Source organism: Nycticebus coucang, chromosome X (assembly GCF_027406575.1).
Source record: "Nycticebus coucang isolate mNycCou1 chromosome X, mNycCou1.pri, whole genome shotgun sequence".
Classification (NCBI taxonomy): Eukaryota; Metazoa; Chordata; class Mammalia; order Primates; family Lorisidae; genus Nycticebus; species Nycticebus coucang.
The window spans coordinates 184,343,851-184,369,228 of NC_069804.1; the positions used below are offsets into that span (position 1 = coordinate 184,343,851).

General features: G+C 52.3%; 1 protein-coding gene across 12 annotated transcripts in view; it reads left to right on the forward strand.

The window, feature by feature from the left end:
- Nucleotides 1-21,420, forward strand: part of ATP2B3 (ATPase plasma membrane Ca2+ transporting 3) — a 64,732-nt gene extending 43,312 nt beyond the window's left edge. For 6 of the 12 annotated variants that reach the window (XM_053578877.1, XM_053578881.1, XM_053578880.1 and 3 more), the window contains 4 exons: nucleotides 744-955; nucleotides 1,837-1,944; nucleotides 4,379-4,561; nucleotides 18,579-21,420. In XM_053578877.1, the coding sequence (XP_053434852.1) occupies nucleotides 744-955; nucleotides 1,837-1,944; nucleotides 4,379-4,561; nucleotides 18,579-18,899 (824 nt within the window). In that variant the 3' untranslated portion in view covers nucleotides 18,900-21,420. Of the gene's footprint in view, nucleotides 1-743; nucleotides 956-1,836; nucleotides 1,945-4,378; nucleotides 4,562-8,994; nucleotides 9,217-18,578 lie in introns of those variants that run through there. The other 6 variants (XM_053578883.1, XM_053578887.1, XM_053578884.1 and 3 more) reach the window with 4 other exon arrangements.
- Nucleotides 21,421-25,378: the final 3,958 nt, after the last annotated feature.

Genomic DNA, 25,378 nt, shown 5'->3' on the forward strand with positions numbered 1-25,378 from the left:
CCAGGAAGCAGGACAGGGGAAAGAAGGAATGGGGGGTGCCAACCCTGGCCTGCTGAGAAGATGGCTCCCTGGGAGAAGAATAGGAGCCCCAAGCATGCCATTGGCCATGCAGACCAGCCCTGGTGACAGTGGTGGCAGCAGATTTCCTGTGGGGCAGTCTGTCAGTTTGCCTGTGGCCTTATGTCAGTCAGGGGCACTCTCCAGCATCTGGTGATCCTTGACTGTATGGTCCCAAATCCACATGAGGATCTTAGAAAGAGCCAAATCATGGGTCACCTGTCACTGCCTTTCAGGGCCGAGTGTGCCTCAGCTTTCAGGGTGCATTATGGTGTGTACAGGGACAATATTTGCCAAGGGGCAAGACCCCCAGGGTATAGGGGCCCCCAAATGTCAGTATCTGGGGATCTTCTGGGGAGCCCTTGCTCTGATTTCTTGGGAGCAGAAGGCTGGCATTGCCAGTGTAGGGCCTAAGTCCAGCTGCTTTGTGCCAGCTGGGGTCTGAAGAACACAACTCTAGAACATTCCTCCATCCAAATGTCTTCCCCCCTTCCCTTGCGGCTTCAGTGCCAGCAGCCTAGGTCTGACCCTGGGCCTTCAGGGTCTCAGGACTCTACTTGGGTTTGTGTTTGGCTCCTTGGGCCTTTGCCGTGAGTTCGAATCTGTCACCCTCTGGAACAAGGGACTCCTGTAAGGCGCTACACACTGTTGTCTTGCTCCTGAGTAATGTGGCCCTCGGCTTCCAGGGGAGCTCTTCTTCGACATCGACAGTGGGAGGGATGCGCCCCTGCACTCACCGCCCTCGGAGCACTACACCATCATCTTCAACACCTTCGTCATGATGCAGCTCTTCAACGAGATCAACGCCCGCAAGATCCACGGCGAGAGGAACGTGTTTGATGGCATCTTCAGCAACCCCATCTTCTGCACCATTGTCCTGGGCACCTTCGGGATTCAGGTAGAAGGGGCAGCTCCACCTCAGCCCTCGTCTCCCCTCTCAGTGGCCTCCCCGCCCTACCCACCTCCCACACAGCCCTGTGCCCTCTCTGTGTTTCATCATCCAAACCTCAGTGGGATTGCCCTGGGGTCGCCTGCAGGCCTTCAGAAGGGTTCGGTGGGCCGTCATCAGAACTAACTCTTCTCACAGATGCTGTAGGGGAGGCCAGCAGATCAGGAGGTGCATACCATCACATGATAGTTTATTACAGGTCCTAAGAGGAGGAGGCATGCCACACCATGGGGGCCACAAGGGAAAGCAGCAGCTAGGAAGGGACAGAGCCGTGAGCAAGAGCCTTCACTGTGGCTTCCTCAGGAAGAAATGGGCAAGGCAGGGCAAGCACGCTCAGGACTGACCAGTGTGAATCAGTGTGGCCAGTCCCAGGGTGGAAGGGCATTCCTTGTGGTGCCGTGGGTGATGAGAGCAGGGACATAGTGGCCCAGAGTGTGAGAGTCCAATAGAGGTGACTGGAGTATGGGATTTGGATTGATTGATTTGTAGTTGAACCAAAGAGGCAGGAGGCCAAGGCTGGGTGACTCGAGTATGCCTGGCACTTACATGCAGGGCAGGTATTAATAAAACATCAGGACCAAGGCTGCAGCTTCTCCATCATGGCGCCCTCAGCCTGGTGGTTAGCTGGTCTGTGAAGCCTTCCTTAGGTACTCACTGATGGAGAAATGAAGGCCCTCTCTCCAAGAGTACCCCACCTGCCCCAGGGAACTGACAGCCCCTCTGACTCCAACCAGGATGGATGGGCCTTCAAGGGGTGGGGCCAGCCTAGAGAACAAGAGTGGCCTCGGATCCATCACTGGACCTGCCCTTCTCCCACCCATCCTCTGCAGATTGTCATCGTCCAGTTCGGCGGGAAACCCTTCAGCTGCTCCCCCCTGTCCACAGAACAGTGGCTCTGGTGCCTGTTTGTTGGTGTTGGGGAGCTGGTCTGGGGACAGGTGAGTATCTTCCTGGTCATCTTTCTCCACCTTGCTCCACTTCTGGTCTGCTGTGTGGACAGCACTAGGGATGGCCCCCATTGCCCAAACTCCTGCTTCGGAAGCTCAGAGCCCACACCCCTGTGACATGCCACCAAGTGACAGTGTCAGCAAAGGGAATGCAAAGGACAATGGCCAGGATGTCACAGAGTCCCAGAAAACCATCTGCCTCTTCCTTTTCCACGATAGGAACCAAAAATTGCTCCTTCAACAATTTTGTGGCTTGGACAATTCCCACATATTTAAAATTAAACAACACCTTGCTAAATAATCTGAGGGGCAAAGAGAAAGTCTTAAGAGAAATTAAAAAATATTTTGATATGACAGAAAGTGACATCTCTGTGGGCTACAGGTAAAGCCCTGCATACATACAAGTTTAGATGACCTGATGATTAAACCAGGAAGAAACAGCTGGAGTGGCTACAGGTGGCCAGGGCACAGGCACAGAGCCAGCCCAGGCTGCCAGTACACAAGAAGCCTCTGAAAGCATTTCTCTGGAGTTCTAGAACATTGGCATAGGAAGCTGAGCCCAGGATCCACTTCTCTCTGTGTCTTAATCAGCTTGTGCTGCCATAACACAATACCGCAGACTGGATGCTTATACATGACATTTATTTTCTCACAGTTCTGGAGACTGAAAGTCCAAGATCAGGGAGCCAGCAGGGATCAGTTCCCAGTGAGGGCTCCTTGCTGGCTTGTAGACAGCTGTCTTTAAGATCTCTAAAGGGCACTAACTGTCAGATCAGGTTCCCACCCTGATGACCTCATGTAACCTACATCACTTCATAGCTTTAAATACAACCACACTCAGGGTTAGGGATTCAAGTTATGAACTTGGGAGAGGACACAATTCAGTCTATAGTATTCCAGGTTTTGTTTCTTTTTTCTTTCTTTCTTTCTTTCTTTTTTTTTTTTTTTTTTTTTTTGGCATTGGCTGGGTTTGAACCCACCACCTCCAGTATATGGGGCCGGCACCCTACTCACTGAGCCACAGGCGCCACCCTAGGTTTTGTTTCTTGATCCACTGGTATCTCCCTGAGGCAGCCAGAGGGTCTGCTGCCTTCCTGCTGGTCCCCAGTGTTAGTGTCCTCGGGGACAGCCCACCCAGTTCCTCCATCTCAAGAATTCTCCTCTTTCCATCTGCCACTGTACATACCTCATCTCAGAGCCACACTTGGACCTGGTCAATCCATGCAGTCCCATCAGTTCCCAAAACGTGGACCCTAACCACAGCATGGAGGGAGTCCTCTAGCTCTCAGGCTTCTGGTTCCAGTGTATCTCCTCCCCAAGGAACATGGCACCAGCCTGTGGCCTGGCCTCTCAGGACTACCAAGTGGTCCTTTTAGTTTTTAACTTTTTCCAATTACAAAAATAAAACATGTTCATGTGAAAAAAACTTAATAGAAGGGGATCTCTGTGAACAGGTCCTTGAGTCCCTTGCTAGCAACGTTCGATGAAGGCACTTGCTCAGACACACAAGATGGACAGGATGTCTTGTTCTAGAACTCTAGATGCCTGTAACCCCTTTCTGAGGCTTCTATGTCCTAGAATGTCCCCCCCTTCCCAGTGGCCTGAAAAGCACAGAGCCTCTCTTCTTTGCTGCCAGGATCTTCCTCTCCCTGCCCTTTTCAGTTGTCACCCTTCTTGTCACTTTGCCTGTCTTACCCCAAGAGATGCCCTCTCCAGGAGACACCAAGAAAGATCTTCTAGGCATTTCTTCCAGGGTAGTTGTAAAGACAGTGCTTAATTCTCCCAGCAAAGATGCAGGACAACATGAGAAGAGTATTGCCACCCAGGGATGCTCCCCTGGACTGAGGTGTTCTTGGCTTTCCTTGGGGTCAGTCACAAGGGTGTGCAGTGCTCACGTGGCCATCCTCAGTCCCTAGCCCTCCAAGGTTGAGTCAACACCCTAGGGCCCAAGACCCCCACCATAAATCATGCTGTTCATGTAAACTTCAGATCACACCCCAAAAGGCCTCCCAGTAAACAATGCCCCCCTCAGGCAGCATGTTCTAGGGGCTTGGTGACCCCCTCCCAGTTGCCGGGAGGGCCTCAGCGCCCACTCCTGGAAAATGTTGCTCAGCTCGGAGGAGCCCTATGGCAGTCCCTGGGGGCTGCACTGACTTTGCTCTCTTTGATAAACATGGAAAATAACCCCCTTTGGAGGAAGGAGGCCAACGTCTCCCTCCGGAGAACAGAAGGTGGCCCCAGACAGATGCAGCCCAGGCCTACAGACGTAGGGTTCAGGACAGGATGTCCCATGCCCGTGTCTGCAATGCCGGGGGGTTGGGCACAGATGCTGGCCTCAGCTGGCACTGAAGGAGTTGGGAGTCTGGGTCCCAGGCCTTCTCTCATGGCCACCTCTCCTTGCTGTCCTCCACTGTGGCTCCCCCAGGTCATTGCCACCATCCCCACCAGCCAGCTCAAGTGCCTGAAGGAGGCAGGCCATGGGCCTGGGAAGGACGAGATGACCGACGAGGAGCTGGCCGAGGGGGAAGAAGAGATCGACCACGCTGAGCGTGAGCTCCGCCGGGGCCAGATCCTCTGGTTCCGGGGCCTCAACCGGATTCAGACCCAGGTAAGCCGCCATCTTTCATGGCTTCTCTGGCTCCTCTGCCACAAGCAAGCATGATGCAGAGAAGGGGTAGTCTGAGCCCAGCACCAGTCTTTGCTCTTGCTGCCAAGGTCACAAAAACAGTTGCTAGTCTCTCCTTGGCCATCCATGGCTGTGCCCACCTATGGCTCTGGTACTGAGATTGCTTGTCCCTGACCCTCCCTCAGAGCCCAGGTGTCACCCACATAGCAGGTGCAGGTGCCAGCTGAAGGACTAGTGGCTGTCTCTCAGGGGCACAGAGCAGTGCTGTCCACTTAACTGCCAGGCCTCTCTTTACTTGATGGGAACTGCCCCCGGTCATAGGCAAGTGACATTCTTGGGAAGAGATGCCCATTTCAAATAGCCCTTGGCAAGTTCACTGTTCATTGGGTTATACTGTAAATACCATGGAAAGACTTAATTCAGTGGTCCTTTCTGCTCATCCACATCTCTAAACACTGTGGCTGAGGCCATCAGCCAGTCTTCTCCAAAGCTAAGGCTGCATCTGGCGCCCAGCAGCAGCCCCTTCCAAAGGCTTCATGACAGCCCATGTGCCAAAACTACCCTGATGTCTGCCCCATCTCTGCCTCTCCAACCTTCTTGCCAGAATGTTCCAGACTTGGTATTTTCCCATGTTCTTCCCTCCAACTCCCTTGTTATCCCACCACAGCCTGGCCTCTGCCTGCCCCTCCCCAGAAAAGGTTGTGATCAGGTTCTGCAAGGCCTCCTTCTGGCGCCTGAGACCACCATCGTTCCCCTGCCTGCCACCCTCCTAGGAAAGTTGCTGTCCCTTCTGTGTCTGTGCTCCCTGTCCCTGCCTGCCTGGTGCCCTCCTCCACCCTACGGAGCCTTTATGCGTTAAAGCTCCTAGACAGGAGGAAGAGACCAGGGCCTGAGCCCATCCTCAGCCTGGCAGCCTCCAGATGGCCGCCTGCTGCCCTCACAACTCCTCCACCTGCAAGGCCTGGGCCACCTTCTCTCAGGTGACACTCATCACTCCCTGCCTCCCTATGCTCTTGTCAGGACCTCAGTCTCACCTCCCCTGACATAGAGCCAATTGCTTCTCCTCCCTGGAGACCTGCCAGAAAAAAGGACAGCACTGTGCCCCAACCTGTGCAGCCCACATAAGCCACCACCTCTGCTGGTACTGGGGCCAACCGGATGGGTCCCCCTTGGGAGTCTGTTTAGGCAACAGACTGGGACAGGATTTGAGGCCGCATCCCTCCTTAATATCTGTCTCCAACCTGTCTGTCACATATTGCCAGCAGCTTGTTCCAAAGAATCTGTCATGCAACTTGTCCAAACCTGTCCTCAGTGTCCTGGGTCCCATGTTCCCGCCCAGTAGTCTCAAGGGGCACAGTTGCCGGGGCCCCTCTTCTCCTCCCAGGCCCCTCCAGAGCTGCCCTTCACAATGGGGCCCCTATAGCCACTCATTGCTGTCCTAAGGATGAAGTCCAAGCTCCCAACCATGGCTACAAGCCCCTGCCTCCTGGCGTCGCCCACTCCTCCCACAGCCTGGCCTCCCTGGCTGCCTTTCGAAATGTGTCCCCTACTTTCTCATGCTGCTATGCCTGCATGCTTGCCACTGTTTGGGCCCCAGCCCTGCCCAGCTTCCACTGTACTCCCATGGGGCCCCCTCCTGATACTGCAAAAGCCTGCTCAAAGGCCACCAGCCTTATGAAGCCTTCGCAAACTTTAGTCTCTCCTGCCACCATGGGCTACCTGTGCTCCCAGCCCAAGGGCACTGGAGTCTGGGCATATCAGAATGCCTTAGGGAACTTTCCAGAACTGCAGAGTCCTCGGTCCCATGCCCAGAGACCAGGATCCTGCAGAGCTGTGTGAGGTGGGACCAAAGAACTCCATGTTTAAGGAGTCCCCAGGGGTCTCTCTCTAGCTGAGATCTGAACTCTGAGCAGTGTCCCTTAGCCCTGGCCTGCCTGGAACTCAGAGAGTGCCCCGGAGAGGAAGGAGAACAGCTTTTACAGGCAAACAGCCTGTGTCCCATCTCTCTCAGGTGGGGTGCTAGTGTCTCAAATACCATGCCCGGGACAGGCCAGGTAGTTTCCTCTCATTCCACACAACACACATTTATGTGCTAAATTAACTGGCTGCTCACCTGTGCCATCTGCCAGGCTGTGCCTATGAGCCCCCAGCTGCCCCCAAATGAGCTTCAACCCATGGCATCCCCTGTCCTGATGCAGAGCCCAGAGCTGCCCAAACTAGAGGGTGGGGACTAGCAGGGCCTTACTCCTGGTGGCTGTCTCACTTCTGTGACTGCAGCCTAAGGCCGTGTTAGCTCTTCTAGCAGCTGAGACAGCACCCTGCCCTGCTCTGAGGCCACCTATGTTGTCTCATGTCTTCTATGTGCTGGTATAAGTGGGTCCTATCAGTTAGAGTCTTGGAGTTCCAGACTGTTCCAAGTGTCAGTACCTGCGTAGACACTGGCTGGTCAGGTCCCTGCATATGACAAAATGGGGCCCAAAGCACACCCATCTTCCCTCTAGAAACCACATTGATTCTTCCACAGGATCTTAAGCCCCATGGCTTTTCGGTTTGACTTTATCGCGTTGAAGTCACTGCTTCTCAAGAATTCTGAGCTAATCAATTATTTTAACTCAACTTTTTAAGAGCGCCTACTCTCTTTGAATCAAAATAACTGCTTGAAAACCGTAACTGAAGCCAGGGAGAGAGTCCTTTAGGCTATATGCACACCCCAGTCCAAGAAAACCTTTTCTAGGCACCTGGCCCCAGATTTCAGGATGCTGTGAGCCACACCATTGCTCCCCAGATTTCAGGGGCCAGCACACGTGTGTATGCTCCCATGTGCAGGCACTTTATAACCTGCTATCTATTGTCACCATTGTTCCATACTAACACAGATGGGCAGACAGGCAGGGCCTTACTCCAGAATAAAAGTGAGTCCTTCAAACCCAGCACGTGTAGCTTTGGAAGTGCTCACTCAGTCTCCTCTTTGCCTTCCATGACAAGAGAATGAAAAGCTTCATCAGCAACTGGGCCTTGTTTCAGCACCAATGCGTGGGCTTCTGGGGTGGGGGTAGTGGTGACTGCAGTCTTCCCACTACAGCTGTCCCATTGGGACACCATCCACAGCCAGGTGAATCCGAGACAGGAAAAGTGTCTTTCCCACCCTTGTTGCTGTGGCTGCAGGGAGAGTCCTCTCTTGAGAGAGACCTGTCTTCATTGCCTTAGTAAATCTAGAGAGGGGAAACCCCCGCCCCTCAAGGGACCGTGGCACCATTGCATCAGTCATCCTCCTTCCTCGCTGACACCCTCGGCAGTGCTAAGCCACCATGCGCTCAGAATGCGTTCCTCAGTCCCAGTTGGTGACTAAGAGGGTACCCCCAGCTGCAGGCAAACAGAGTGTGTGGGAAGGAGGGGATGGGCAGCATGCCCTCATTTGGATGGCATGTGGGGAGTGTGAAACTCCAGCTGCCTTCCTCCAAGAAGCTCTGGCCCGTGTCACACACCCTGCTGAAACTGGTGGCTACCACATAGGCCCTGCCATGCTATCTCCTGCTCCTTGCATCCAGGAGGTCCTATGCTGGCCCAGGGTGGGGGCAGGAAAGCCAAAGATGCTGGGCCAAGGGAGCCAGGCTCGTTGCAAGGCTGTCCCATGGGTCGTAGTTCACACAGCCCCACTACCCTTTCAACTTCTAGGAAGCCTAAGGAGTGGGGACACGGCAGAGGCCATGTTGGCCCCCCAATCCTTCCAGCCTTTCTGCCTGTGGGTCTGTGAGATGTTCTAACGAGACAAATCAGGTGCTTTGGGAAATGCTCCTCCTTCTAAGTCCATTCTTCTGCTGAGGTTTCAAGGGGCTGCCTCCCACCAATGAGCTGGAGGAGCTGCAGAAGCCAGAGTGATGGCACCTTTCCCGCAGAACAGGGCGGGCCATCTTACTTAGAGTAGATGAGGACAGTGATTCCCCCAACAGGCCCAATGGAGGGCCCCAGTCCCCCATGCCATGGGGAGCCTCATTTCTGATGGGGGCGTGTCATATCCCTCAGGCATGTTGAGGCAGGAAAAAAGTTGAGAAGTATGAAGTAGGATAACAAAGTATGGCAGACACAGGTGCTTCCTGACGAGTGGCTTGTCATGAGCATATCGTGAATGCAAATGGAGATGTTTGCAGTGTGCCCCCAATGTGTAACACCCTCCCCCCATCTTGTGCCCACTAATCATTTGCTCAGCAAACCCTCTCTTGGAGGATGACACAGGCCAGCTTAGTCAGGCCCTGTCAGATGATGCATCGCCAGCTCCCGACAAGCAAGGCGGTTCCACTTGAGGCTTTGCTGTCACGATATGTGCCCAGTGTGGCCTTGTCCTTGCCCAGCCCTACCTCCAGCAATAGCCCGGACAACAGTGCAAGCCAAACTTTATCTCATTTTCTCTCCCACAGATGGAGGTAGTGAGTACCTTCAAGAGAAGCGGTTCATTTCAGGGTGCTGTGCGCCGGCGGTCTTCAGTCCTCAGCCAGCTCCATGACGTAACCAATCTTTCTACCCCCACTCACGCAATTCTCTCTGCCGCCAATCCCGCCAGCGCTGCTGGGAGTGAGTCTTGACTTCCCTTTTCTCCCATAAATGACATCTCTGGGGAAGAAAAAGCCTCCCCAACTCTGCCTTCTCTCTTTTCCAGTCTTGCATTTCTGCTCACCGTGGCTTTTCCGTTCTTTCTCTTTCTTCACTGCCCTGTCCAGAGTCCTTCCCGCCCAGATGGCATCTCCAAAGCCGTCCCTCTTATGAAATGTACCGAGCCCATGGCACCTCCAGACCCTCCGTTCTTTGCTTTGTTTGGATTTTTGGTTTGAGTTTAGTGCTCCTTCTGCCATTGGCTTTCTTTTCTTGAACTGGTCTACCTTTGCTGATGGTTCTTCATGAACTTGGGCTGTTGCTGGTGGTGTCAGGTGTCAGGCCAAGGCCTTGTTCGGTGTTCCATGGCACAGGACTGCCTTCCTTGGGCTCGGGGGAGGAAAGTGCCTTGCCACCATCGTTTGTAGTGGAAGAATCCAGCCCACCTACTTGGGGACTAAAGTGGCAGCTTCCAGCATTCTCCTTGAGGTGGTTTCCAAAGGATGCTGCCATCACCTTCCCCAGGTGGGCCTGCTGGTGGCTGATCACCCCTGTACGGGTGGTGCCCACTCCATGAGCCCTTCCCAGAGCCACCAGATGTTAGAGATGTCCCAGGAACTAGAGCTCAGAGGCCTTTCATGCTCCAAGCCTGCACTCTATTTATTACCTTTGCTCCCAAAGTGACCTCACTCTTTCCAAACAGGCCTCGGGATTGGAAGGTCTTAACCCAATCTGGTCTGCATGCTCTCTCCTCTGAGGAGCTGGGAGAATCAATTCCCTTCATACAGTGCAATGAGAAGTTCCCACCTCACTGATCATGTTAAAAAGACCATCCTAAGGAGGCAGCGACTCCCACAAGTGCTAACATCTTCTTACAAAGACAAAGGGAAAGCCACTAGAATACTGGACCTGCCAACCTACAGTGTGTCCAACAGGGGAGAACTCAGGAAACTGTGGGCCCTACTCCCAATCAGGGGTCCTGCTTTTGCTAACAAACTCAGAAGATTTAAAAAGTCAAACAGAGAAACTTTGAGCATGAGCCCAGAGCATTCGCCAGGATGGGTCTAGGCCACCTCCTTCCTTCCAGTGAGCCCCCTCTGGGACACCACTTGCCCAGCCCCTCACAGGGCCCACTAACTATACCTTTCTTGTCACAGACTCCTCCAGCCTGATTCCTTTCCTTTTTTGTTTTTGTTTCTGTTTTTATTTTAGGAACTGGTGAGAGGTCCCTGGTGGGGGTGCCCCTCCTCTTGCTAAAGTTGTCATTTCAGGCCACTCTGCCCATTAAGGAAGGGATGAGAGTCACCCTGTCCCTGTTGGGCAAACTCGTCCCCCTCAAGAACAGGACAAGTGCACACATGCATACTCACTCCACCTTCCCCAAACCGCAGGCCCCCAGCATGCTAACACCCACTTTCACTGGGCTACCCACCTGGCTCAGAAATACTGGCTGACATTGTCAACACTGGGCCCAGAGGGGCCTCACCAGCCCCATCCCCACCTCGGGGCTGTGGGGCTGCAGGGCAAGAGCAGGCAAGGGTGTGCCCTAGGGGTGCTCGTGGGTCCGCCCTCTCCTTCCCTCTTGACTTCTTCTGTGCGTCTCTTTGCTATCTCTCTGTGCTTCCTGTCCGTGTGCCTGTCCATCTGCCCATCTGTTGCATTAAGGGGGAAGCAGCTGACATGGCCCCGCTCCACATGTCCCTCAAGCCTTCTCCACAGCTCAGGCCTTGTCCCACCCAGGGCCAGCCCTACCTCACTCCTGTGAGGCCAGCGTCGCTTCACTGCCTCAGGACCTCCTACTCCCTTCCTTGGGGTGGCCTTCTCTGCTCTCTTTCTCTGCTCCTAGAACTTTCTCATTCCTTGCTTCCTTTCTTCTGTGGCCAGCTTTCCCCCCTTATCCCCATCTCCAGAGCCCAGCAGCTCCCGGTAAGTGCAGCGAGAGAGATGCCACCCTCCTGCTGTTCCATAGGAGACCCAGGTAGTAGCTGGCCATGGGGAGGGTAGCTGTCCATGAACCACCAGCAGAAGGCACAGGACTGACAGAGGACAACTGGAAAGGCTCTCCTGTGGAGGAAGATGCTGGGTGGGGAGCCTGGAAATACCAGGGGGGATGTACCTGCTTCTGGAAGCCACCCACCAAAACCACTTCCTGCCATCACTGTGCTGCAGACTGATTTAGAACTCAGAACTCAGCCCCCACTATAGGCAGCCAGGCCTGGCAGAGTGTTAGCCCTTACTCTGTCCCTGGAAATTTCTGGTGGGCAGGAGCTTCTCTGAAGTAAGGCAGGGTGAAGGCCATGATGGAGCTCTGTGGTACAAGGTGCTGTGGTCACAGGCTTCCCTAACTAGGCCAGAAGGTTCCTTAAGTCAGGAGGTTTCTTAAGGAAAACCCATGGCTTGCTATGTAAGGAAATTTCTATCCCCTTGGCCTGTTCCCAGACACTCTGCCTTTCAGCCTGCCAGGGGCCAGGAGCCTTTCAGGAGCCATGCCTATAGCTTTCACGACACTGGAGGGGCCTCCTATTCAAAGTCATTCCCGCTGAGGACCCCTGGCTCCCCAGGGCTTGATAGGTGACAACCTTGGAAGTAGCCAAATATGTCCTCTGAGGCTGGGATGACTAGGAGGGGTCTAGAGAGGTAGGATCCTGGGGGCACAGTGCTCCCAAATCCAAGCCCTCCCGACCCTTTCTAGCCTCCCATGCCACATGGACACAAACACCAGGTTCCAACAGTGACTCCACTTCCTCTTCTGGCCTCCCATGCCCAGCTGCCATCTCATTTCATGTGCTCTGGGCCATGGCCCTGTGGCCAGCCCATCTAGGGCCTTAGGAGAGAGCCTTCTTTACTGACCACTTCAAGTCTTTTGGAAACTAGGGTCCAAAATCCTAGTCCCCACCAGAGTGTCAGGTTCCCCCTTCCACCCCACCCCAGCCACACATGCTGAGGCTGCAGGAAGGTCCCTATCACTCTCCCATTTAGGTGTCAATGTCCCCAAGGTGCAGCTGGACATGGGGCAGTCCAGTCACTCAGGTTGAGTAAAAGGAACCAGCCCAGGGCGCTCTGCACATCTGCGCCAGGTGGCAGCAGGAAGGAGCAGGAGAGTGCTCATCTGTGAAACTCCACTGAATTCTCCAAGGGTGTTTTTGTGTGTTTTCCATTGGGACACACAGATACTCCCCAGCTCTTCTCCAGCCATGCACACCAAGTCTGTCCCCACTATTCCAGCCGCTGTACTAAAGTGTTTACTATCACAGTAGTTCACAAGATGACCCCAAACCCAGCCCAGCAAAGGGGTAGGGGCAGGGGACTGACCATGAAGTTTGGTCCAATGTGGCCAGAGGAGGTCTCTTGGGGCCAGTAGTTCTGATTAACCATGCCAGAAACAGATCACAGGAGTTTCTTTATTCCAGTTGTCTTTTACAACATGAAAACCTTGTATCCAAAGAGGCCAAACTGGCAGAGTGATCCCTCACACCTTCCCAGAGCCCAGGGAGATGTGCTTACTGCATGCAGACAGGCCCATGGTGGAATGAGCTTGACAGAGTATAAGCGGTCTTGTTTTCTGGAGTTTGCCCTATTCTCAGGAAGTTCATTTGCTTTGAGCCAAATCTCTGTACTTGGCTTTCTGAAAGTAGTATATTGTCATTTTCCTCAGATATTTGACATACACACACTGCTTCTGCCCTGGGAACAGCTCCAGCCCCTCCACTGAGAGCCATGCCCTGTCCCAGGCCTTCCTGGAACTGCAGCACCTACTAAAAGGGAACAGCCTTCTAGGTGCTCCCCAAAGCACACTCCACAACGAAACCCTGCAGGCCTTGAACCCCTCGCAGACGCTCTGAGTTCGACTTCCAGGCAAGGGCTCTGGGGGCTCCCTCCTATGTGCACTTCGGTCCAGCTACCTGGTAGCTATGGGGCTTAGCATCCCCAGGGCAGGTGAGCAGCTCAGGTGCCAAGTTGGGTGCATGGTCTAGGCTCCCACAGTCTTAAACACAAAACCTGCCAGCCCTTAGCAGTTTCTTCTGCCAACATACACAAAGCTGTGTCTTTAGTTTTGGGTTTTTCTTCAATCCCTTGGTGAAAGAGCCAGCTCTGGAGCCTGCATTTTCATTTTTTCTAATTCAAGGCATGTGACATCACATGGGAAGGAAAGGGGAACTTGCACATGGCAATGTGTGGCTGAAGCCATCTCTTCCTCAATTTTTAGGCTTCCTGTGCTGGGCTTCTTGTGGCCTGAACTGACTGATGTGTCACATCACCACAGGCTCTTGACAACACCCTTCTTTGTTGCTTTCAAGTTGTGGTTCACTGGCACACCAATGGGGGTGGGGTTTGGGGCCTAGAACTCCAAAGTACCTGGCAAGCAGCTCCCATGGGTCTCCCTGGCTGCTGTGTTTGGAATTTGCTCTAAGCCCAACACACAGATACCAGGGGAGTTGACAGGCCCCTCCCTCCCAAGGGAGGTTCTGGAGTAGTGGTTGGTGCAGAGCAGTAGAAAGGCAGGGAAGTGGAGACGGGGCAGAGAGCATAAGGCTCCGGCCTGAGGCCCCACAGCTCAGCTGCGGTCAGGGCTTGTTCCTGCCAAGGAACTGGAAGAGGTAACAAGGCATCAGGCAGTTTCTGCTCTTACTGTTGGCACTGTGGTTCAGAGCCTTCGCTTTTATTTTTCTCTTCTTTTCCTTCCCTTTCTCCTTCCTCTCCAGGGGGAGGTGCTGCCCAGGCCTTCACTTGTCTCCTGGCTTCCGCATCCCTCCTTCCTTCCATCCCCCTGCCCTACGTGCACACTGCACAGCCTCGCACCTGCACCCCTTCCGCTCCAGCTCAGCGTGGCCAGGGATGGGCCTTGTCAGTCTTCAGTGTCAGTGTCACCTACCCTGTGTGAGGCTTAGAACTATTCATCTGTGCAGGTTAGGAGCCTGGGACAAGGCCACATGCATGTCACCCCCGGCAGCAAATGAGGAACAGAGAAGAGAGCTAAGTGCGGGCTGTGGTCACCTGAGGGCTCAAGCTGGAACAGGAACAGGCAGACAGGAGAAAGGGCAGGTGTCATATCTCCAGAGGCTCCTGCTTGCTGATTAGTGAAAGGGGGGGGGGGGTGTAGAGCCTCGGGGAGGGGTGAAGCTATTGCAGGAGACAAGCACTAGGCCTTATGGCCCCAACCACTGACCCCCTGCTGGGTACCATGGAGTATGGGGCACTGGGGACATTAGCAAACAGGCTAATGTCTGCAGGGGCTTGTGAGCCAGCCAAAGGAGACAGGGGAAAGAATAATCAGACATCTGAAGGGAGGAAATGAAGCAGAAATGCCGGCAGGGTGCTGGGGGGGGCCGGGAGAGAAGCCTGGGGGGTGGGGGGGGCTCTGGCTCTCATTTGAAAGGATTTCTCAGCTGCTACACGAAGACCCAGCCAGGAGTGCCGATAGTGGCAGGTCCTGGATGGAATCTAAAGGCAGCAGCGGAGGCTAGGGCCTGTGGAGTTTGACACGCCTTAGCCATCCAAGTCTGGAACAGACTGAGACAGGCCCTCTCGCGTTAGGAGTGGGAGGAGAGGAGAGGCCTATAGAGCACAAGAGGAACTACCATCTTGCCAGCCCTCTTAAGGCCATCAGTCATGATGGGGAGCACAGAACTGTGGCAGAGAGAAATGGCAGGAGGCTGCCAGGAGGTTGAGACATTCAGATGAGTTGGGAAGCCACTTGAGAGTCCCCTGGCCCAGCCTGGCCCTCCTTGGTCTCCCCAGGGGCGTCTCTCCTGGCTGTGTCTTTATCTCTTTTCCTCTTACATTGTCAGAGTGGAGGAGTACAGTCTCAGGGTGCAGGTTGAAGAATTTCTACACAGTTAGGACCAGGCTAGTTTCATCACCTACTAGAATGTTTGGAGCCAAATGGGAGGAGTGACAGGACTAACTCAGCAGCTGGAGCCAGCTTGGAAACTCCATCTGGAGAAGGGACAAGGCAAGGGACCACAGGGATGTCAGCCGCTATGAAGGATGGAGGGACCAGGCAGACAAGGTCTCTGTCCATGGGGGGTTGTGGGTGCCCAGAGGCCTCCAGGACCTAAGGCAGGACTCGACAGCTGCAGTACAGGTGGGGAGATGCTCCCTTGTGACCACACAGGACACATGACTTATAGCACGTAGGCTCAAGGGGTTGAGGTGGCTCTGAGGTGTGGCTGGAGCCCTGTACTAGGATGGGAAGGCCGGCAAGGAGCAGAGTGAGGCTGGGCCAAACTGAGTCCTCCTTGAACCTCCTGAAATTCAAGAGGTTACTTAGCCGTCCAAGGGGTGCCCAGGAGGCAGGGTATGAAAGTCTGATAGTTTGGGGCGGAGGTGGGCTCAGTGCAGATGGTCTCTGACAGCTCGAGGGTGGTGAGGGGGCCCCAGGCTGGGAACAGAGCAGGAGGCCATGAAGGGGCCCCAAGAAGGTGAGGCCAACACCCCAGCAGGGGGCAGGCACAGGGAGCAGACTCAACTCTAGCTGGTGGCAGGAAGCAAACCTAAGGCTGTGAGAACATCCTCGAGCACCCGTGTAGGAAGGAGCTCAGCCCTCCAGGACAGGCCTCTCTGAGAAATGTTTGCTGGTTTTCACTGAACCCATTTCCAGGAACTTGACTGAGCCCCTCACCACTGTGGGGGGCTAAAGATGCCCTGTCATAAAATCAAAACGTTTCCTAATAGTCTAAGATCAAAATTCAAGGAAAATGGAAACCAGAGAAGGACTGACTCACAGGGGCAGGGGTCCTCCCGTCCTGTAGCCACACACTCACTTATGCCTTCCTCAAGTGTTGCAACTAGCAAGGCTGATGACACCCAGGGGGAGCACAGTGGAGGAGCCCTGGAGCCTGAGCAGTGGTAGCAGCAGAAGTGGGGGTCAGGAGGCACTTGCAGGGGAGAGCTGTCCATGTGTCCTTGGCTGCACTTTGCTGAGAAGGACTGTGGGCTTCTGCAGGTGCAGTGGGGCCTGTACGCACATGTGAGCAGGGCCTGGCTCGTTCACATGCTGCAGGTCCAAATGAGATGACCCACTCATCAAGGAGAAAGGTGTGGCCAAAGCCACATGCTAACTTACTGAACCCACCCCAAGGATCAAGAGCATGCAGCTCTCTCTTTCCTGTGACTTCATGCGTGCAGCCAACAGCTAGAGTAGGTGACCTACCAGCTTCCACACCATAATCCTGCACCAGAAAAGGCCCCCAAATAATGGGGCATTGTCTTCATTGACTACAAAAAGTACATTCTGTTTCTTTCCATTAAAAAATGTCACATGAGGCTCGGCACCTATGGCTCAAGCGGCTAAGGCGCCAGCCACATACACCTGAGCTGGCGGGTTTGAATCCAGCCTGAGCCCGCCAAACAACAATGATGGCTGCAACCAAAAAATAGCTGGGCGTTGTGGCAGGCACCTGTAGTCCCAGCTACTTGGGAGGCGGAGGCAAGAGAATCACTTGAGCCCAGGAGTTGGAGGTTGCTGTGAGCTGTGATGCCACAGCACTCTACCCAAGGCAAAAGCTTGAGGCTCTGTCTCCAAAAAAAAAAAAAAAGTCACATGATTCTCAACTTCTATGTTACCCCCATTTCTGAAACCAGCCTAGGGACAGAGGCCTGAGTGAGAAGAGCTGGCCATCTACAATCTGTAGATGTGGCTTCCCCAGGTCTAGAGAAAATCCTAACTGGATTTCAGATATAATGCTAAAAAATTCCAATTTAAGGGAGCTTTTTAGCTTACTCTGTCCCACCCCGAAAGAGCCTGGCATTCGCCTTACATAAACTGACTTGAGAACGCTGTACTTGCCTAACTGAGCTGTTGCCCCAACGTCCAGACTCTGGCAGGCTGAAAGGGATTCACTGGCTAAATGAGGGGTGGTCGACTTTTCCTATGAAGGGCCAGAGAGTAAATAAATATGTCTTCTGTTACAGGCCAGGTCTCTGTGACAGCTACACAACCCTGCCTTTATAGTGTGGAAGCAGCCGTAGACAATAGATGAGTGGACATGGCTATGTGCCAATAAAACTTTTTTTACCAAAACAGGCAGAGGGCTAGAGTTTGTCAACAAACCAAATCCTAGATCCTTGGATCTGGAAACGACTTTAGAATTCATAATGTATTCACCCACTCACACAGGGAGGGGTTGACTTGTGCCAGGAGGATCCAGGTGTCCTGCATGGCAGCTAGTGCTATTTCCCTGTCCCCTACAGAAAGGGCCACTGGCTGGCTTTGCCTTAACAGCACAGGATCAGCTGGCATTGGCAGCTGCACTGACACTGGGTCACGCAAGGCTTCTAGAAGTAGCCCAGGCTGGGGGACCAGGGAGGGAGCAAAGAGAGGCAGCAGTTCGGTGATATGTAAGTAAAATCTGTGAGACTTTTTCCCTGTGTGAGTAAAAGTAGAAAAGCTACAGGTGGGAGGGCTTGATTCTTGGAACAGTCCTTGCAGGAGGTACAGGGGGCTTCAGAGGGGGCCCTGAACCCAGCTGGGGACAAGGGCCTGCAGTGGCAGGGGAGTCTGGGACACGGTGGGTACTGGGATGGATAGAGGGCAACACATAGAAAAGTCAGAGGAGAGAGAATTTGGGAAGTTTCCAAAGAACAAGGAGGGTGGAAGAGGCTGGAAGGGCAGGTAGCACTGGATGGCAAAGAGCTGCTGGCAGCACGGGCCACCCAATCAGGCCCAATCAGAGGCGTCTAGCTACAGGGTGGCAAAGGCACAGGCAGAGGTGCAGGGACGATAAGCCTCTGAGCAGGGACAGGTTTGGTGGGTGTAAATTACAAGTGTGGCTGTTTTCAGTCAGGGATGCCTCCGGGTGGAGACTGGCAGGCTATCCCACTGGGAGCTCTGTGCAGGGGCCTGGGGCACCAGGGACAGAGGAGGGAGCAGCCAGTGAACTGGGGGACTGGGTTGAGGTCCCTGGGGGTGACTCACTTGAGAAGGGCTAGCAATGCCCATAGGCTAGGAACTGGCTCTTCCAGAAGGTACTTTGGACTTTGTGGAAGGACAGAAGTGAGAGCCCATGCTACAGCACTCTCTCCTCCTCAAATCATCCCTCCTTTCTACCAGAGAGCCCAGGGATCACTAAAGCACTCCTCCCCTCAGGCCAGGGAAGGAGAGAGAGCATTGCTCTTGAGTTCCAGATAGCTGCCCAAGTCACTACAGACTAGAGAAAGCCACTGTCATTTGTCCTGCATTTGGATCAGTTGACAAGACCAAGGCCCAGACCTGAAAACCTTTTCTGTAGCCAAGCAGAGCTGCTGTCCATGGCGCCCCTTCCACTGGATGGACATTTATCCTTTGGAGACCCCCAGCCATTGATGTGGGTGGAGCCGTCAGCACCAGCCAGCCACTGATTGTCTCCTTCCTTCCTTTGTTTCCTTTCTCTTCTTCCCGCCCTGCTCCTACCTGGGGCCCCTGTCCCTCCAGATCCGGGTGGTGAAAGCATTCCGTAGCTCACTCTATGAAGGCCTGGAGAAACCAGAATCCAAGCCCTCCATCCATAACTTCATGGCAACACCCGAGTTTCTGATCAACGACTACACCCACAACATCCCGCTCATTGACGACACTGACGTCGACGAGAACGAGGAGCGCCTGCGGGCCCCCCTGCCCCCGTCCCCCAACCAGAACAACAATGCCATAGACAGCGGCATCTACCTGACCACGCATGTCACCAAGTCAGCTACCTCTTCAGCATTTTCTTCCAGTCCTGGGAGCCCACTCCACAGCATGGAGACGTCCCTCTAACCAGAACTTGTCTCAGCACACGCACACACGCACTTGGGCTCACAGTCACAGGCACGCGCGCGCAGAGGGGACCGAGCACAGTGGCTGAAGGCTTCTCTTGCAGGGCACTTGCAAGAAGCCAGATCCATGCCATGGGGCGCTGCCTGCTGCAGGCTCCTCTGGGCCCAGGGCGGGGCAGGGGAAGAAGAGGAGAGGGCGAGAGGTTCTTCACCCAGGGGGGTAAAAGGGGCGAGCAGACATGAGAAGAGCGGTGCCCCCACCCTTTTCTACTGTGTCTTTTTTAATGAACACCATGTTTGCTGCTATGTGGGGACGGGGAGCTGACTCCAGTTTAGTGGCAGCCATGTCACACCCCTGTTGGGAGCAGCCAGATCAACATATTCAGACAGAAAAAGCCTAGCACTCTGCAGGGCCATGCAGGATGCTACTGCCCAGACCAATCGCCTAAAGGAGTGGCCTGCGAATGTGCCTGGGACCCAGAGCAAGCCAGACACGTGCTGTGCACGTGTGTGTGTGTGCATATGCATATATGTGTGACAAGAATAAGGAACTATTTATTGGCATGATATTTCCACTCCTCTTATCAGGGGTTTTCATTTTGAGATTTCATTATTGAATATAACAAGTTTTGGTTCCCCCCCCCAGGGGACTAGGCTGCAAGAATATCTTCTTGCTTAATCTGTTTCTGTCCTGAACTGTCCCACCCCTCACCCTGACTCCTTGTTCTTCCCAAGGGAAGCTGGAGGCCCCAAGCCCCTCCAACCTGAGCATTTGCACTTTGAGAGCCTACCCTAGAGAGGAGATCACCTTTCAGTGGAATTTTTTTATTTAAGGAAAATACCAAAATATTGATGAGAATGACCCTCTCCAGTAGGTAGAAGGGGAAGTTTTGTTTTCAGCTTCCTTTGCTTTCAACTCCAATTCCAAATCCTTAATTATGGTTGGTGGCTTCCTTTGTCCACAGCCCCAACTTCAAGAGCATGAAGCACTGTGTATGAGGTTCAGGTCCTGTCCCTGCCCCAGGTGACCCAATGGGACTCAGAACCCTGGGAGCAGCCTCAGTAGAGCACAGAGACAGACCACCCTAACACCAGGTCCCAGGCAGATGGGGAGAGGGCCAAGAGTCCAAAGCAAACCATTGAGGAAGAATGATCACCAAAACCTGGAGGAGCTGACCCTGTCCCCTCAGAAGTCCTCACTAGACCACCTCAGTGTCTGCTGTGGCACAGGAGGCAACACACACCGACATGCTCTTCTGATCCTGCTCTGATTGTCCAGATGACAAGTTTAACCGATGGACACAGAAGCAAAGCCCCTTGGAGCGGTGGCATTTAGTTGCTATCACTCTCATCACACCCATGGCCATCTCTCCTGGGCCCATAGTGGCTAAGCACCAGGTCCCAAGGGGAGCCTCTCCTGGCAGCGTGGACACCCAGCAGGCCAAGCCTCAGTTTCCCCAAAATGAGGGAAGTGCAGAGTAGGCAGAGGTGATAGAGAGGGTCCCAGTTTTTGCTGCCCTCCCAAGGACACTTCTTTTTAACGGAAGGGCAGCTCTCTCCTCTGCCTCAGGTTTCAAAACACTCCCAGTGACACCACTGAGGTGGGCAGCACTTGCCAATGAGGTTCCATTACCTTCTGGACTCAGGTGTCACATTTTGCAGGGAGGTGGCTAGGGTTCTACCACAGGTCCTACCATGAGCCTGGGTCTCAGCTGCTGGAGACATTAGGGAGCTGAGGGACTTAGGATCAGACTGGATGTGGACTGGCCCTCAGGAATTGAGGCCTCATCCTGCTTTGACCCACCAACGGGCTTGGCTCACCTCCACTAGCATCCACATAAAACCAAATGGAAATGTGCTCTGTCCCCACCATCAACATTAACACCATGTCACCCTGCACAGTAGTCATCAAATCTCGGGCAAAAGAATGTTGGTTAGAAAAGAAAATCCCTTTAAAAATGCCAGCTACAGGTAACTCAAAGCCATCCCTTTCTCTAAAGGGCACATTGATAATGTGTTACCCATTTGTAAATTGTGCCCTGATGTCCTTGTTTAAACACCAACAAAAAGGGCAACTCAGTTTGTTGAGGGTCGCTGTTAAACAAGAAATAAAACTATTTGAGCCAGAAATGCTGAGAGCAACAATGGCTGATAGACATTAAAACACAAACCCTCACTGCTGCTGTACATGGTTGCCTAATATAAGTGTTGGTTGTTTAGTCCCTAGGTTGCCTTTGTGCTGGGGTGTGGGGTTCATAAAAGGGGAACCATGAACTTGAATCTTTTGCTCTGGTTTTGCAGTCTTCAGGCCCAGGGACGTCTCTTTATACAGCATTATATTATCTGGAATGGCTTGGTCAGCTGTATGCAGTTAATAAATACGTTTTACATTTTTATCTGCTTGTTATAAAGATAAACAAGAAATATCTTCATGAGGAAGACCACAAATGCATAGTAATTTAAAGTCTTTAGTAGAATTAACTAATTTAAAGAATAGACCAAAATTTCTGTGTATAAAAAAAAAAAAAATGAAAGGCTCCTACATTCTGGTCTGGGTAATGTGTGTGATTTATTATTTGCTGAATTCTCATGCAGAAGAAAATGCCAGAGCTTGAGAAGCTGCAGTCAGGACTGGTCAACTTCCCCTGGGCATGCAGCAGCCTGGCTGGTCCTCATGCCCATGAGGAACTGGCCAGTTAGCTGGCACAGTGAGAACACACTCACTGCTGGAGTGACCAGCTGTCTTGACCTGAAAAGGCTTGTGATGGAATATTCCAGACCAGTGTCCTCACACAAGGGTGGGGTCAGGTGGTCCTCAACAGTCGTGACAATTCAGTGCAAGCATCAGAACCTGGCACACTCACACACTTCCTATGTTTTTTTTTTTTTTTTTTAATTTTTTTATTAAATCTAAAGTGTATACAATGATATGATTATGGGGCATCATACACTCACTTCATAAACCATTTGACACATTTTTATCCCAGTGGTTAACATAGCCTTTCCGGCGTTATCTCAGTTACTGTGCCAAAACATTTATATTCTACATTTACCAAGTTTCGCAAATACCCCTGTAATATATTGTGCTAAAATATAACACATCACATAAAATGTCGCATGTTAAGCACTTTCAAGTGCATAGCCTGATGGCATTCAGCACATTCACGGTGTTGTGCTGCCATCCCCATTGTCCTTGTTCCTCCTCCTAAACTGAAGCTGTCCCACCAACTCCCTGCCCCTCCTCCAGCCCCTGGCACCTGCCACTGCACTGTCTGTCTCTATGGATCGAGCTGCTCTCATCTGCGGCCCCACATAGAGTGTGGACCTTAAAGTCTTTGTCCTTCTGTGACTGATTTATGTCACTGAGCCTGCTGTCCTCAAGGTCAGCCATGTTGGAGCACGTGCCAGCTTCTCCTTCCTTGATAAGGCTGAATCGCATCCCCTTCCTGGGGAGCCCACGTTTCGTTTGTCCATTCTTCCCTCTGCGGGCACACAGGCTGCTTCCACCTTTTGGCTATTGGGAATAATGTTGCTATAAACACAGCTGTACACAAGTCTCTTCAAGACCCTGCTTTTGATTCCTTTGGGGCTATACCCAGAAGTGGACTTGCTGGATCATAGGGTACTTCAACGTGTACTTCTCAGCAAAACCATCATGTGGCTATACCATTTTCTGTTCCCATCAGCAGGGCATGAGGGTTCCAATGAGAGACTTCATTGTCTCCACATGCAGAGTCCCTATGCTACCTCTGGACACCCACACATGAGGACACCCATGCTGCATGGCACCACCCCTGCTCAAACCTGGAAGAGCCAGGAAGGTTTGCGGTTGAGACTTGCAAGTGACCACTGTGGTGATGGCGCAGAGACTCTGCTCACCTCATTTCACTGGATTTCTCTATCACCCTTAAGGCTTGGCCACCCCAGAAGATGCATTTTACAGGAAGCTGCGAAGAGAAGAGAAAAATGACTTCAAAGTTCCCTCTAACTACCAGAGTCCATGTTTTCAAAACAGGCAAAAAGTCAAACAGCACAGCACTGTCATTTTATTGGCATGCCAGCCCATCTTCAACCATAAGGCTAAGTAGGTCTAGACTGAGCCAAATTCCATATCCAGACAGCTGGCACCTTATGGAGAGATATTTGATCCCCCCCCAAAAAAAATCATGAATTTCTGTTGGCAATGCTCTTTCCCATAGACTTCTGCTATCAAATATGACATAGCTTCCCATGGCAAAAAATAGTTACTTAGCCAAATGGCTGGGGGCGAGAGAGCACAACAGCTGAGCCCTGGAAGTCTGGGCACATGCTAGGATCCTGGGTAAGGCCCAGGTACAAAGTCCATGTGGCCAGGGTAACAAAGTTCCACAAACTGGGGGCGCTTCATGCAATAGAAATGGATTATCTCACTGTTCTGGAAGCCAGAAGCCCAAAATCAAGGTGTTGGTAGAGCCATGCTCCCTTGTGGAGGCTCTAGGGGAGGATCTGTTCCAGGTCTTTCTCCTAGCTTCTCATGTTGCCAGCGATCCTTGGCATTCCTTGGCTAGTACACACATCGCTCCATATATAAGGTCACACATATCAGCCTCCATCTTCATGCAGCCTTCTCCCTTCCCTGTGTCTGTATCCTCACATGGCCCTCTGTGTGCATGCCTCTGTGTCTCTCGGTATTTTTAGTAGCTAAACATTAAAAAGCATTATTCTTCCCCATGACACAGTCTAGTGCATGTTGGGAGATAGAGGAGTTCTTTCCAACTTGTGATTCTGTCATCTTAGAGTTATTTGTTTCTAGAAGTTTAGATGCAAGAAAAGATGGAAGCAACACACTCGCTCTGAAGTGCTTACAATGACACCTGTAGCATGCTCATGTGCTTCCCAGAGATGACCCTAGCTGGAATAGGTGAGCACAGGTTTCCTCCACCACAAGGACTGTGGTTACTTCAAGCAACTACTGTACTCTTTATGGTTTTACACTTTAACCTCCCACCAGGTCAAAGCATGGGCTCTGCTATCACCTACTAGGTGAGTGGCTTTGTGCCAGAAGATACCTCCCTCAGTTACCTCATGTGTAAAATGTGATAGTAATCATCATCATCATCTGCCCTGTGGGGCTATGAGCATCAAATGAGGTAGCTGAACATGTGACTCAGAGCAGTCCCCAGCACTCACCACCCAGTAAGAGCAGGTCAACATTTCACTATTATGTTGATGAAGAGCCTGAAAATCAGAAAAGCCCACGGGGGCTATCAATGGAACACCACCTGGCCATTGCCAGCTTCCACAGGAATCACCAGAAGGAACCCTAGTAGCTGTGTCGGGCCCTGTGCTGGTCACCACCACACTTTCTCAATCATTCCTTCCAAAAAACAGATCTGAAACTCAGAGAAGCAAAATACCATGCTCCAGGCGGCACGTCTAGTGGGACTGAGCCATGTTCATTCTATTAGAAATCACACATTCCCTTCCTGAATTGCAAATCAAAGATGCTGGTGGGAACTCTTATGGTCTTAGAGAATATATTTTCTTTTTTAAAAAAAAGTATTTATTTATTTTTATTTATTTATTCATTTATTTTTTGAGACAAAATCGCACTCTGTGCCCTGGGTAGAATGCCATGGCAACATAGCTCACAGCACCTCAAACTCCTGGGTTTAAGCAATCCTCTTGTCTCAGCCTCCTCAGTAGCTGCGACTACAGGCACCTGCCACAACACCCAGCTAATTTTTGTTTCCATTTTTAGTAGAGACGGGGGTCTTACACTTGCTCAGGTTGGTCTCAAACTCCTGAGCTCAAGCAGTCCACCCGCCTCGGCTTCCCAGAGTGCTGGGATTACAGGCATGAGCCACCACACCACCAAGCCTGGCCTGAAAGCATAACTTGGGATAACTTTTGATACATACCTATGTTGGATGTGTTACAATCAGGGTAGATACTTTACCCATCACCTCATACATTTGCCCAAGGTATGGTTTGTGGGGAAAAGTTTCAAAAGCTTCTGTTGCAGCTACTTTGTAGTATAAAGTATCTTACTGTAACCATGCCCTACTGAGCAGCTGACTCCAGAACTTACTCCTGGTACCCACTGCCCCAGCCCTCCCCAGTCTTTTTCTGCTTCTATAATATCAACTCTCTTGTATTTTTTATTTTTTGATTCCCCCATGAGTGAGGTCATGTGATATTTGTCTTTCTGTGCCTGGCTTATTTCACTTACCATAATATCCCCCAGGTCCATCCATGTTGTGGCAAATGACAGAATTTCATTCTTTTTTAAGGCTGGATAGTATTCTATCCCACGGATATCACAAGTTCTTGGTCATTTGTCTGCCAACAGACACTGAGGTTGATTCCATGCCTTGACTATTGTGAACAGTGCTGCAATGACACGGAGTGCAGGTGTCTACTGATTTCTGTTCCTTTGGATATATCCCCAGCAGGGCTCCTCACCATACTGTCCCCATACAGCACACTGATTTACATTCC